The sequence below is a fragment of the Salvelinus sp. IW2-2015 genome, linkage group LG20, assembly GCF_002910315.2.
Source record: "Salvelinus sp. IW2-2015 linkage group LG20, ASM291031v2, whole genome shotgun sequence".
In the NCBI taxonomy this organism is placed as follows: domain Eukaryota; kingdom Metazoa; phylum Chordata; class Actinopteri; order Salmoniformes; family Salmonidae; genus Salvelinus; species Salvelinus sp. IW2-2015.
In genome coordinates, this window is record NC_036860.1 from 29,978,065 (window position 1) to 29,991,989 (window position 13,925).

General features: G+C 43.1%; 1 protein-coding gene across 2 annotated transcripts; it reads left to right on the top strand.

Annotated features, from left to right (window-relative positions):
- The first annotated feature begins 4,850 nt into the window (after positions 1-4,850).
- On the top strand, positions 4,851-9,838 carry LOC111980161 (tripartite motif-containing protein 16-like). 2 transcript variants are annotated; one of them, XM_024010817.2, is made up of 6 exons: positions 4,852-5,625; positions 5,866-5,946; positions 6,134-6,367; positions 6,660-6,819; positions 8,087-8,248; positions 8,333-9,838. In XM_024010817.2, exons 1-6 carry the CDS (start codon positions 5,050-5,052, stop codon positions 8,869-8,871), a joined length of 1,752 nt encoding a protein of 583 aa, XP_023866585.1. In that variant the 5' UTR covers positions 4,852-5,049; the 3' UTR covers positions 8,872-9,838. The 2 variants fall into 2 exon arrangements, with proteins under 2 accessions (XP_023866586.1, XP_023866585.1); XM_024010818.2 differs by lacking the exon at positions 8,087-8,248 and having other exon boundaries at positions 4,851-5,625.
- Positions 9,839-13,925: the final 4,087 nt, after the last annotated feature.

A 13,925-nucleotide genomic window follows, 5' to 3' on the forward strand; every position in this document is an offset into this window, starting at 1 on the left:
TCATTGCCTTTAGTGTTAATTTCCTTACATTTTGCATCATTCCATTACATAATTAGTTTATCTTTCTTTCCTCTGTCACATTCGTGTGGTTGTTCCTGAGGATCGCTAGTAATAGTGGATCATATTAGGCTAAAATTGTACAAGTTGTGCAAAAAATTGGGACATGTGGCCTATTTTGAATCATTATGGAACACAGACCATACCAGGAATACCCATGTAAGAATGCTGTTCATCGACTACAGCTCAGCATTTAACACCATAGTACCCTCCAAACTCGTCATTAAGCTCGAGGCCCGGGATCTCGACCCCACCCTGTGCAACTGTGTCCTGGACTTCCTGACGGGCCGCCCTCAGGTGGTGAGGGTAGGAAACAACATCTCCACCCCGCTGATCCTCAACACTGGGGCCCCACAAGGGTGCGTTCTCAGCCCTCTCCTGTACTCCCTGTTCACCCATGACTGCGTGGCCATTTACGCCTCCAACTCAACCATCAAGTTTGCAGATGACACTAGAGTGGTAGGCTTGATTACCTACAGGGAAGAGGTGAGTGCCCTCAGAGTGTGTTGTCAGGAAAATAACCTCACACTCAATGTCAACAAAACAAAGGAGATGATCATGGACTTCAGGAAACAGCAGAGGGAGCAGCCCCCTTGACGGAACAGTAGTGAAGATGGTGGAAAGTTTTAAGTTCCTCGGCGTACACATCACGGACAAACTGAAATGGTCCACCCACACAGACAGCATGGTGTAGAAGGCGCAGCAGCGCCTCTTCAACCTCAGGAGGCTGAAGAAATTTGGCTTGTCACCAAAATCACTCACAAACGTTTACAGATGCAGAATCAAGAGCATCCTGTCGGGCTGTATCACTGCCTGGTACGGCAACTGCTCCACCCTAAACCGTAAGGCTTTCCAGAGGGTAGTGAGGTCTGCACAACGCATCAGATAGAAGCTGTTTTTCAGTCTCCCGGTCCCTGCTTTGATGCACCTGTACTGACCTCGCCTTCTGGATGATAGCGGGGTGAACAGGCAGTGGCTTGGGTGGTTGTTGTCCTTGATGATCTTTATGGCCTTCCTGTTCCTTGTTGATCTTTATGGCCTTCCTGTGACATCGGGTGGTGTAGGTGTCCGGGAGGCAGGTAGTTTGCCCCCGGTGATGCGTTGTGCAGACCTCACTACCCTCTGGAGAGCCTTACGGTTGTGGGCGGAGCAGTTGCCGTACCAGGCGGTGATACAGCCCGACAGGATGCTCTCGATTGTGCATCTGTAGAAGTTTGTGAAGTGCTTTGGTGACAAGCCAAATTTCTTCAGCCTCCTGAGGTTGAAGAGGCGCTGTGCACCTTCTACACCATGCTGTCTGTGTGGGTGGACCATTTCAGTTTGTCCGTGATGTGTACGCCGAGGAACTTAAAACTTCCACCTTCTCACTACTGTTCCGTCAAGGGGGCTGCTCCCTCTGCTGTTCCTGAAGTCCATGATCATCTCCTTTGTTTTGTTGACGTGAGTGTGAGGTTATTTTCCTGACACCACACTCCGAGGGCCCTCACCTCCTCTCTGTAGGCCGTCTCGTCGTTGTTGGTAATCAAGCCTACCACTGTAGTGTTGTCCGCAAACTTGATGATTGAGTTGGAGGCGTAAATGGCCACGCAGTCGTGGGTGAACAGGAGTACAGGAGAGGGCTCAGAATGCACCCTTGTGGGGCCCGGTGTTGAGGATCAGCGGGGTGGAGATGTTGTTACCTACCCTCACCACCTGGGGGCGGCCCGTCAGGAAGTCCAGGACCCAGTTGCCACATGGGCGGGGTCGAGACCCAGAGTCTCGAGCTTGATGACGAGTTTGGAGGTACTATGGTGTTAAATGCTGAGCTGTAGTGATGAACAGCATTCTCACATAGGTATTCCTCTTGTCCAGATGGGTTAGGGCAGTGTGCAGTGTGGTTGCGATTGCGTCGTCTGGTGGACCTATTGGGTCGGTAAGCAAATTGGAGTGGGTCTAGGGTGTCAGGTAGGGTGGAGGTGATATGGTCCTTAACTAGTCTCTCAAAGCACTTCATATGAGCGGAAGTGAGTGCTACGGGGCGGTAGTCGTTTAGCTCAGTTACCTTAGCTTTCTTGGGAACAGGAACAATGGTGGCCCTCTGAAGCATTGTGGGACAGCAGACTGGGATAAGGATTGATTGAATATGTCCTTAAACACACCAGCCAGCTGGTCTGCGCATGCTCTGAGGACGCGGCTGGGATGCCGTCTGGGCCTGCAGCCTTGCGAGGGTTAACACGTTTAAATGTTTTACTCACCTCGGCTGCAGTGAAGGAGAGCCCGCAGGTTTTGGTAGCGGGCCGTGTCAGGGGCACTGTATTGTCCTCAAAGCGAGCAAAAAAGTTATTTAGCCTGTCTAGGAGCAAGACATCCTGGTCCGCGACGGGGCTGGTTTTCTTTTTGTAATCCGTGATTGACTGTAGACCCTGCCACATACCTCTTGTGTCTGAGCTGTTGAATTGCGACTCTACTTGTCTCTATACTGGACTTAGCTTGTTTGCTTGCCTTGCGGAGAGAATAGCTACACTGTTTGTATTCGGTCATGTTTCCGGTCACTTGCCCTGGTTAAAAGCAGTGGTTCGCGCTTTCAGTTTCACGCGAATACTGCCATCAATCCACGGTTTCTGGTTGGGAATGTTTTAATCGTTGCTGTGGGTACGACATCGTCAAAGCACTTTCTAATGAACTCGCTCACCGAATCAGCGTATTCGTCAATATTGTTGTTGGACGCAATGCGGAACATATCCCAATCCACGTGATCGAAGCAGTCTTGAAGCGTGGAATCCGATTGGTCGGACCAGCGTTGAACAGACCTGAGCGAGGGAGCTTGTTGTTTTAGTTTCTGTTTGTAGGCTGAAGCAACAAAATGGAGTCGGTCAGCTTTTCCGAAAGGAGGGCGGGGAGGGCCTTATATGCATCGCGGAAGTTAGTAAACAATGATCCAAGGTTTTACCAGCCCTGGTACCACAATCGATATGCTGATAGAATTTAGGGAGTTTGTTTTCAGATTAGCCTTGTTAAAATCCCCAGCTACGATGAATGCAGCCTCAGGGTGTGTGGTTTCCAGTTTACAAAGAGTCAGATAAAGTTCGTTCAGGGCCATCGATGTGTCTGCTTGGGGGAATATATACGGCTGTGATTATAATCGAAGAGAATTCCCTTGGAAGATAATGCGGTCGACATTTGATTGTGAGGAATTCTAGATCAGGTGAACAGAATGACTTGAGTTCCTGTATGTTGTTATGATCACACCACGTCTCGTTAATCATAAGGCATACACCCCCGCCCCTCTTCTTACCAGAAAGATGTTTGTTTCTGTCGGCGCGATGCGTGAAGAAACCAGCTGGCTGCACCGACTCCGTAGCGCTCTTTGAGTGAGCCATGTTTCCGTGAAGCAGAGAACGTTACAATCTCTGATGTCTCTCTGGAATGTTACCCTTGCTCGGATTTCATCAACTTTATTGTCAAGAGACTGGACATTGGCGAGTAGTATGCTAGGGAGTGGAGCGCGATGTGCCCGTCTCCGAAGCCTGACCAGGAGACCGCTTTGTTTGCCCCTTTACGGCGTCGCTTAGGGCGCCGGCTGGGATCAGATCCATGTATTGGTGGAAGGCAAAACACTGTGATCCGCTTCGGGAAAGTCATATTCCTGGTTGTAACGATGGTGAGTTGACGTAGCTCTTATATTCAGTAGTTCCTCCGACTGTATGTAATGAAACCTAAGATTACCTGGGGTACCAATGTAAGGAATAACACATAAAAAAACAAAATACTGCATATTTTCCTAGGAACGCGAAGCGAGGCGGCCATCTCGGTCGGCGCCATCACTAACATTGAGTGGCTGCTGCCAACATACTGACTCAAATCTCTAGCCACTTTATTAATAAAAAATTGGATGTAATAAATGCATCACTAGCCACTTTAAACAATGCCACTTAATCTCATATGTATGTACTGTACTCTATACCATCTACTGCATCTTGCCTATGCCGTTCGGCCATCGCTCATCCAAATATGTATATTTACATATTCTTATTCATTCCTTTACACTTGTGTGTATAAGGTAGTTGTTGTGAAATTCTTGGATTATTTGTTAGATATTACTGCATGATCGGAACTAGAAGCACAAGCATTTCGCTACACTCGCATTAACATCTGCTAACCATGTGTACGTGACAAGTAAAATTTAACTTGATACCTAGCAGTTTAAACCTGGAGCCTTGCGCACGGTTCACAACAACTAGACCGTTGTCATTACAGTTCCATGATTAATGAGTATTATTAGGGTAGATTTATAGGACTACTGTTCAACCCCTATTGTACACTTTTATTCACCTTCCAATATATCATGGATTTCAAAATTTAATACAACAACTTTCAGCATGAATAACATTGAAAGACATGTATTTAGCGTGCAAGTGACCTCACCTGCAAAGCCCATTCAGCACCTGCATAAGGTAAGTCCGAATACTAACTACTGAGAATTGTGTCGGAAAGGCGTGCGCAGGAAAGGCGTACTTTCCTAAGTCTGAACGGGCCCTACATGATCGAGGGATACTACAGTGTTTAGTATAGTATTCTACAGTATTCTACAACATTCTAAAGTAAGTACAACACATGATCAAGGGATTGTACAGTGTGTAGTATAGTATTCTACAAAAGTCTATAGTAAGCACTACACGATCTAGGGATACTACAGTGTGGAGTACAGGTTTTTACAGTATACTACCAATTACTATAGTTTACTACAGAATTCTAAAGTACTATACTGTTCTATAGTAAAGTGTAATATATTTTTATGTGGGCGCCCCTGCACTGGCTGAGGAGAAGATATTCACTATCAAAGAAAATAGCCCCTCATATAACTATATAGAATCCATCCAACGCCACACCCCTTGCAGGTACAGAGTACACACCCAATAAATTCTCATTTCTATAACCATAAACACTTCTAGAGAAACGTTAGTGAACTCTGATACTCTGCTGCACTCCATCTGTTAGTGTGTCAGCACCAAAATGGCAACATCCATGGATTCGATCAGTTGTTCGATCTGCCTGGATCCACTGAAGGATCCTGTGGCTATTCCCTGTGGACACAGCTACTGTATGGGTTGTATTAAGGATTACTGGGATCAGGATTACCAGAAGGGTGTCTACAGCTGCCCGCAGTGCAGACAGACTTTCATTCCAAGGCCTGTTCTAAACACGAACACTCTGCTGGCTGAATTGGTGGAGAGTCTGAAGAAGACAGGACTTCAAGCTGCTCCTCTTGCTCACTGTTATGCTGGACCTGGAGATGTGGAGTGTGACGTCTGCACTGGGAGAAAACTCAAAGCCGTCAAGTCCTGTCTGGAGTGTCTGGCCTCTTACTGTGAGACTCACCTTCAACCTCACTACGAATCACCGACATTTAAGAAGCACAAGCTGGTCAAAGCCTCCACACAACTACAGGAGAAGATTTGCTCTCGTCATGACAAGCTGCTGGAAATGTACTGCCGTACCGATCAGCAAATTATCTGTTACCTCTGTATGATAGGCGATCATAAAGGCCACGATACAGTGTCAGCTGAATCAGAAAGGGCTGAGAGACAGGTAAGGACATAAACCGTATTATTTACAGAATACTTGAGCAATTAACAAGTCATTTTATGCATGGCAGTAGTATTTGATTTCAAAAGTGTTTTTTATGGAAACGTTAGTTACACTAACGTGCGTGTGCACACATACACACCTCCATATGGTATGGACATTGACTTATCATACAGTTTGACGTAGACAGGCACATTTACAAATGATCTCTGGAATGACAATGGAAGATTTGTTTATTTTCAGAGGCAGAAGGGGGAGAAACAGAGAATCCAGGAGATAGAGAAAGAGATGCAGGAGGTGAGACGTTCTGTGAAGTCACTGAAGGTGAGTTTTGACCATATACATTTATTCACTTAGCAGTGAGTGACTTACTCATCGTAAACTATACTGCAGAGCCAGTGAGAACCCCAGTGAACCCTACTGTGGGGAACCTGCTTATCTGGTGTCCCGGTGAGAACTGAGTGACTGGGCTGGTTCAAATGGAACCCCTCCTCTCTCTGTGTCTTAACAGCGGTCCGCACAGGCAGCAGTAGAGGAGAGTGAGAAGATCTTTTCTGAGCTAATCTGCACCTTTGAGAGAAGGTGTTCTGAGGTGAAGGAGCTGATCAAAGCCCAGGAGAAGGCAGCAGTGAGTCAGGCTGAAGGACTTCTGAAGCAACTGGAGCAGGAGATCGCCAAGCTGAGGAGGAGAGACGCTGAGCTGGAGCAGCTTTCACACACAGAGGATCACATTCATTTCCTCCAGGTGACATCACTGGTTTCGCTCTCCACGGCAGCAGGTGTCAGTCACTGCAGAAAGTGATCGTTTCAGCCGTTCCCAATTTGATCCCCTTCCCATTGGTCCTACTCCTAACCCTTCAATGTTTTCAAGATCTGTACAGTGGAAGCTTCACCACTACACTGCTTAGACCTATACAGGCCCTTCAGGAATGCTACCATCAAGGGGTTAGGGCCAATGGGGAGGGATAGGGAGTGATTTGGGAACGGCTGAGAGTCTTTCTCAACAATAATCTGTTCCCTGTTTCCTCACTCTGTAGACTTTGCAGTCCCTCTGCGTCCCTCCTGGATCTGAGGCCTTACTGAGCATCACTGTCAACCAACATGTCTCTTTTGAGGATGTGAAGAAATCAGTGTCTGAGCTGAAAAATCAAATAGAAGTTATCTGCTCGGGGGAAATTGCCTTGATCTCTGCAAAAAGTAGGTCTAGGTCTTTTTTRAAGGACATTGCTAGAAATGAAATGTGCTTCATCCTATCGGAATTAATCTCACTGACATAGTGATTTCATTAGGTGATCTAATTTGAACATAGTTGAATGTTTATACTCAGTGAAGAACCACTCTCAAGCTGGGATTCAATGCACGGTACATTATAGCGGACCACACTATAACATACTTTTAAAGGTCATTTACACTTGAGCTGACATTTACCATGAATGCAAGCTCTGCGAACGTCGGGAAAAATGCCTTTAAAAGGCCTATTGTCTGTTTGGTTGTTCCATGAAAAGAGCGCCTTTTGCAACTCTTTGATATTTTAAATAGAAATTGTGCACCATTATTGCATTTTAAAAGCTATTTATATTAAATGAATTGCCCTTTAGTATAGACAACATGGAGAATTCAATAAATCTGAATTTAGTGTGCATAAAAATGTTAACCCACTTTAAACCCACTTAACCCCAAAATGTCTCCAAGTTTTCCCCATCATTGTAAAGCCCTCGCTTTTTTGTTGCTTTGACAAAGTCATTTCTGAAGATTATTATTAATTTATATTTCATGTGATTAGTGATTCATTTAAAAGTTTGTCCCTAATTTTAAGGTCAACCTGGTTACGTGAACTGAACTCTCAATTTAATATGGCGAAACTATTCCTTAAAAAAAAAAAAAAAAGAGTCAAAACAAACATTTAACATCTAATAGTCAAATCATTGTGTAAAGCAGGTGAGCTGGGTCTACTCTTTTTGGCCATTTTSTGGTGGTTTTGTGGTGGAAAATGGAGCGGGTCGAATATAACACGTAAAACCTTTTACCCATAGATAACAGGCTTGAAATATTTTAACAATTTAAATGTATTTGTGGAGCTTGCATTCAAATGCCACTCCCTGTTGCTCACAACAAGCTTCCTTTCCCCCTTTCACAACAGGATTTATTGCTGATTTAAGATGACATCGTCAAACCTGTTACTTCATTTGGCACTTAATAGGCACTTAGTATAGTAAAAAAAATTATTACCTCTTGACATGGGAAAATGTGTTTTTGATGAAGTTGAACATATGCTCTTTATGACAGAATGTTAAAATTAAGTTACACTTCTCAAAAGGCACCCAATTGGTAGAATCCCGCTACTGTATAGTGCCCTGTGCCTTACATTGAACCCCAGCCTTAGTTTCTTGACCCGTTAACTTCCTGTATGTTTATGTAATGATCAGTGTGGACCAGTGATATTTGATGTTCTTTATCTCCATAGTGACAAAAGTCAAATTTTTTCCACCCGTTGAGCCCTGTTGTCTCACGTCATTCAGCACGCCTCAGTCTGAACTGTTAGTTGGTGAACTAGCATCATGTAGAAATGATGCCACCTTTCAGAAGATAAGGCCTGAACCCAAGACCAGAGAAGAGTTCTTGGAATGTGAGTGTGCATGCATGTGCGTAAACACACACACACACACACACACACACACAACCTTTCACCTGTTTTTTTCTTTGTCCTCAGATTCCTGCCAGCTCACATTGGATCCCAACACCGCTAATAACTGGCTGTGTCTGTCAGAGGGGAATAGGAAGGTGACGTGGAGTCCATGGAGTAATAAGGCCCAGCCTTATCCTGACCATCCAGACAGATTTTCCTCCTATGAACAAGTCCTATGTAGAGAGGGTCTGTCTGGAACCTGCTACTGGGAGGTAGAGTGGAGCGCATTCAAGGCTTATATAGCCATCTCATATAAAGGGATTGGCAGAATAGGACGTGGTGATGAGTGTTGGTTTGGAGGCAATGATCAGTCCTGGAGTTTGGTGTGTTGTTCTATCCTTGGCTGTTATTTCTACCACAAAAACAAACGGACTGCCATACATGTACCCCGCTCTTCCAGAATAGTAGGAGTGTACCTGGACCACAGGGCAGGAACTCTGTCCTTCTACAGCGTCTCTGACACAATGACCCTCCTCCACAGAGTCCAGACCACATTTAATCAGCCCCTCTATCCTGGGTTCTGGATTTATGCTGGATCATCTGTAAAGATACTGAACCAGTGATTAACTTTGTTGAAAATACAGGCATGCTACTGTATATGACATTTACATTTACATTTAAGTCATTTAGCAGACGCTCTTATCCAGAGCGACTTACAAATTGGTGCATTCACCTTATGACATGTTCAACTATCCATGTTGCAAGATTTTAGCATTTTTTAAAGATTTGATCACTCTTCGCAATGTCAGCGCATAGTTCTGATATCTACCTTAATAATCCACACTAATCATGGGACTGTGGTGACAATGGTCCAGTCCTCGAGAACCGTTCTCCAGGTTTAAACTGCTACGTATGGTTTGCGTTCTATAATGATTCAAATAGGCTACATGTCCCAAATGATTGAACAACTTGTAATACGTTAGCCTTAGATGATGCACTATTGCTAGCGATCCTCAGGAACAACCACACGAATGTGACAGAGGAAAGAAAGTTAAACTAACAATGTAATGGAATGATTCAAAATGTAAGGAAATGAACACTAACGTCAAYGACAGTTATAAATTTATGTGGGTCTAACTGAGGAGACGTCCTATAGTGGCTAATATTTAACACGATTCAAATTGTAAAGAATACTGTGAAAAGTCCGGGCATATTATTAAAASAGTCTAGAAATCCTAAATCAACTGATTTGGCGCTGTAGTGTCATTTGCACATGGCTACAGAAGGCTATAGCTCGGGTCTCCAAATTTCATCCCRTTATTAGGCCAGCATTTCATAAATGTCACTGTGGAAAAGGTGATTTGTTGATATGCTTCAGTTTGCTGCCATATGACTGGTTTCACATTTGTCTCCAGGGATCATAAGGTCAAATAAAACAATTGTTATTGATGTTCACAATTCCCTTRTCCAAACCACTTACCCACTTACCTAGCTCTTTATCAATAGCTCCTATCAATTTGTAWATTACAGAGAATGGAGAAGGGTGTTATTTCTATCAGAAAACAAATAAATGAGATGTTCCACTTGGAACTGACAGGTTGCTCAACCTTATTCATAATTTCATCACGCGTAAAGGTGGTGGAATTATGAGGGCATGAAGTCATTTCATCTGTAGACACACCTCCGCCACACATTTTTAAATCTCCACCCCAAACGAATAGCGGGTGAATGGCATGCTATTCTCATGCTTAAGTTCAAGGTCCGTATACGCGTAGAGAGAAAAGTGCATAAAAAGGGAATTATTTTCCCTTTACACCGCTTAACTTGGGTAGGAATTCCCCCTTGGTGAATATAATCCTATTGACTCTTGGAACTATGACGACCCAGTCCTATGGTTCCAGTTTACTATGGAACTAATCCTGACATGATGGATTTTCACTGAGGTCTAGCTTAGATTTCACGTTTTATTTCAGTCTAAAAAAAAGACTTCTTGAGAATTGATTACATTGTTGATTATGATATTTTGGTTTTAGACAAACAGAAAAATAGACATACAGAGGGATGAGTTTCTACACAAAAATAGCTTGTTGTGTGGGGGTGTGTGTGTGTGTGTGTGTGTGTGTGTGTGTGTGTTAGTTGAACAAGTATTGCTGTTCTTTTTTTGTGACCAAATCTGTATTCATTTTTTTTTATTGGAGGGGGGACTACATACACAATACAGAAATTCATATAATTTAATAGTTAGCTTGCATCACAGAACCAAAAAGTAACAATACATTTAGTATGTAAAAAATAAAAATAAAATAATTGTGCCTCCGCCCTTTGTGAACGGCTGTGTTAATCATTTCAAGTAACAGTGGAACTAATTGGTTCCAAAAAATTGTATAGACCTCAGTAGCAGTACTGTCCCAACCAGGTGATTTGCTTTTCTCCAATGCCCTTTTAAGTTCATGGAGAGAGCTTTGGGCTCCCATATTTAAAAAAAAAGGACTCAGTCTGGCTTGGTGTTGATTTATACTCAGAGGTGTACAATTCTTTATAGAAGCAGAATAATCTTTGGTTGATTAATTTGGGTTCTGATAGTAATTTACCTGACTCAGATTCAATAGTTGCACTATCCACTAATTGATCATTACTGCGAAGCATGTTAGCTATTAGATGACTGGGTCGATTACCATGAAAGTAATGGTTGTGTCTAACTCGATGGTTGGCTAATTCTGCTCTCTGTCTAATCAATAGATTTAGTTCTGTCTTGACTTTGGAGAGAGTAGTCGCTACCTGAAAAAAGTGTTTGTTGATATCGTTAACAACTTTTCCAATTATGATCTTCTTTAATTGTGATTTATTCAGTCCGGATGCAAATGCATTTGCATTGTTTTTAATAATACCTTTAATGGTGTCCCATAAAGTCAAAGGATGATAGACTGAGTTTTTGTTAATCATTATGAATTCATTCAAATCAGTTTTAAAAATTGGCCACAGAAATTAGGATTTTGTAGTAAGGAAACATTAAAGTGCCATCTTGTGGCCCTTYTAGCAGATTCTGAAATGTGTATCTGTCAGTAGTAAGCATGATGATCACAAGGGAGGAGAGGGGCTGGGGAAGGGGAAAGGGGGGGGGATCGCCGCGCTGCGCCACCGTCCTGTTCGAATGCGCACAACAGAACAAGGTGAGTCTAAAAATGTCTTGTATGCTGCTGCATATATGATGTTATATGACAGGGAGATAAATTTGAAGTCGGAAGTTAACATACACTTAGGTTGGAGTCATTAAAACTTGTTTTTCAACCACTTTTTCAAAACTATAGYTTTGGCAAGTCGGTTAGGACATCTACTTTGTGCATGACACAAGTAATTTTTCCAACAATTGTTTACAGACAGATTATTTCACTTATAATTCACTGTATCACAATTCCAGTGGGTCAGAAGTTTACATACACTAAGTTGACTGTGCCTTTAAACAGCTTGGAAAATTAGCTACCTTCAAACCCAGTGCCTCTTTACATGACATCATAGGAAAATCAAAAGAAATCAGCCAAAACCTCAGAAAAAATTATAGACCTCCACAAGTCTGGTTCATCATTGGGAGCAACTTCCAAAACGCCTGAAGGTACCATGTTCATCTGTACAAACAATAGTACGCAAGTATAAACACCATGGGACGACGCAGCCGTCATACCGCTCAGGAAGGAGACGCGTTCTGTCTCCTAGAGATGAACGTACTTTGGTGCGAAAGGTGCAAATCAATCCCAGAACAACAGCATGGTACCTTGTGAAGATGCTGGAGGAAACAGGTACAAAAGTATCTATATGCATCAGTAAAACGAGTCCTATATCGACATAACCTGAAAGGCTGCTCAGCAAGGAAGAAGCCACCGCTCCAAAACCGCCATAAAAAAGCAAGACTACGATTTGCAACTGCACATGGGGACAAAGATTGTACTTTTTGGAGAAATGTCCTCTGGTCTGATGACACAAAAATAGAACAGTTTTGTCACAATGACCAGCGTTATGTTTGGAGGAAAAAGGGGGAGGCTTGCAAGCCAAAGAATACCATCCAAACCGTGAAGCACGGGGATGGCAGCATCATGTTGTGGGGGTGCTTTGCTGCAGGAGGGACTAGTGCAATACACAAAATATGAGAAGGCAAATTATGTGGATATATTGAAGCAACATCTCAAGACATCAGTCAGGAAGTTAAAGCTTGGTCGCAAATGGGTCTTCCCAATGGACAATGACCCCAAGCATACTTCCAAAGTTGTGGCAAAATGGCTTAAGGACAACAAAGTCAAGGTATTGGAGTGGCCATCACAAAGCCCTGACCTCAATCCTATAGAACATTTGTGGGAAGAACTGAAAAAGCGTGTGCGAGCAAGGAGGACTACAAACCTGACTCAGTTACACCAGCTCTGTCAGGAGGAATGGGCCAAAATTCACCCAACTTATTGTGGGAAGCTTGTGGAAGTTAAACAGTTTAAAGGCGGTGTTACCAAATACTAATTTAGTGTATGTAAACTTCTGACCCACTGGGAATGTGATGAAAGAAATAAAAGCTGAAATAAATCATTCTCTCTACTATTATTCTGACATTTTACATTCTTAAAATAAAGTKGTGATCCTAACTGACCTAAAACAGGGAATTTTTACTAGGACTAAATGTCAGGAATTGTGAAAAACTGAGTTTAAATGTATTTGGCTAAGGTGTATGTAAACTTCCGACTTCAACTGTACATAGTGGGATCATGATGCTTGTCCTGGGTCATGTTCATGAGGCAMTAAACGGAATAAATKTATTTTTAAACTTGCAATTTTACTTTTAAGTTGAGAGAATTCTCAAAATGGGGGAATGTGATAGAAAAATGACATTTACCTGGTTTGTTWGATATTAATAGTCAGCAATTAATACTTAACAAACAGGACATTTCTGTTCTGTTTAATTCTGTGTTTTCATGGGCTCCACTCCAGTTCCCTRCAGCTAATCTGGGCGTACCCGTCACCAGAGATGGCTTGAGCTGACAAATTAGTTAAATACTGCATCACATAGATAATGTGTTTTACTAGAGATAGTTTAGGAGTATAACAATCCCTCATTGTCTCAAAAGCATCCTTGCATCTGTGAAACTAAACCAGAGTAGGGTTAAGACAACAACCCGCGTGCAGATAACGACAAGTTGAACCCAGAGTGGTTTATGATGCTCCTTGGTCTGCATGAGGGGTTTGAACCAACCATTACTTAACATAGAAATGACCAAATCTCTCTCAGTATTGAATCTTCACGACACTGGTCACCAGCCTCCAAAACACAACAAATACTGGTCACCAGTGTCCAAAACACAACAAAGACTGGTCACCAGTGTCCAAAACACAACGAAGGCAGGTCACCAGTGTCCAAAACACAACGAAGGCAGGTCACCAGTGTCTAAAACACAATGAAGGCAGGTCACCAGTGTCTAAAACACAATGAAGGCAGGTCACCAGGGAATGCTTGTTTATGCAGTTTTTTTCAGCATCAATAAGTGAGGCTGAAGGACTCCAGGAGCGACTGGAAAAGGAAATAGCTGAGCTAAAGGAGCAGAGGCACTGAGCTGGAGCAGCTCTCACACACAGAGGATCACATCCATGTCCTTCAGGTGACATAAAATAGCTCTCTGTTCACAGCAGCAGGTATCACTGCTGA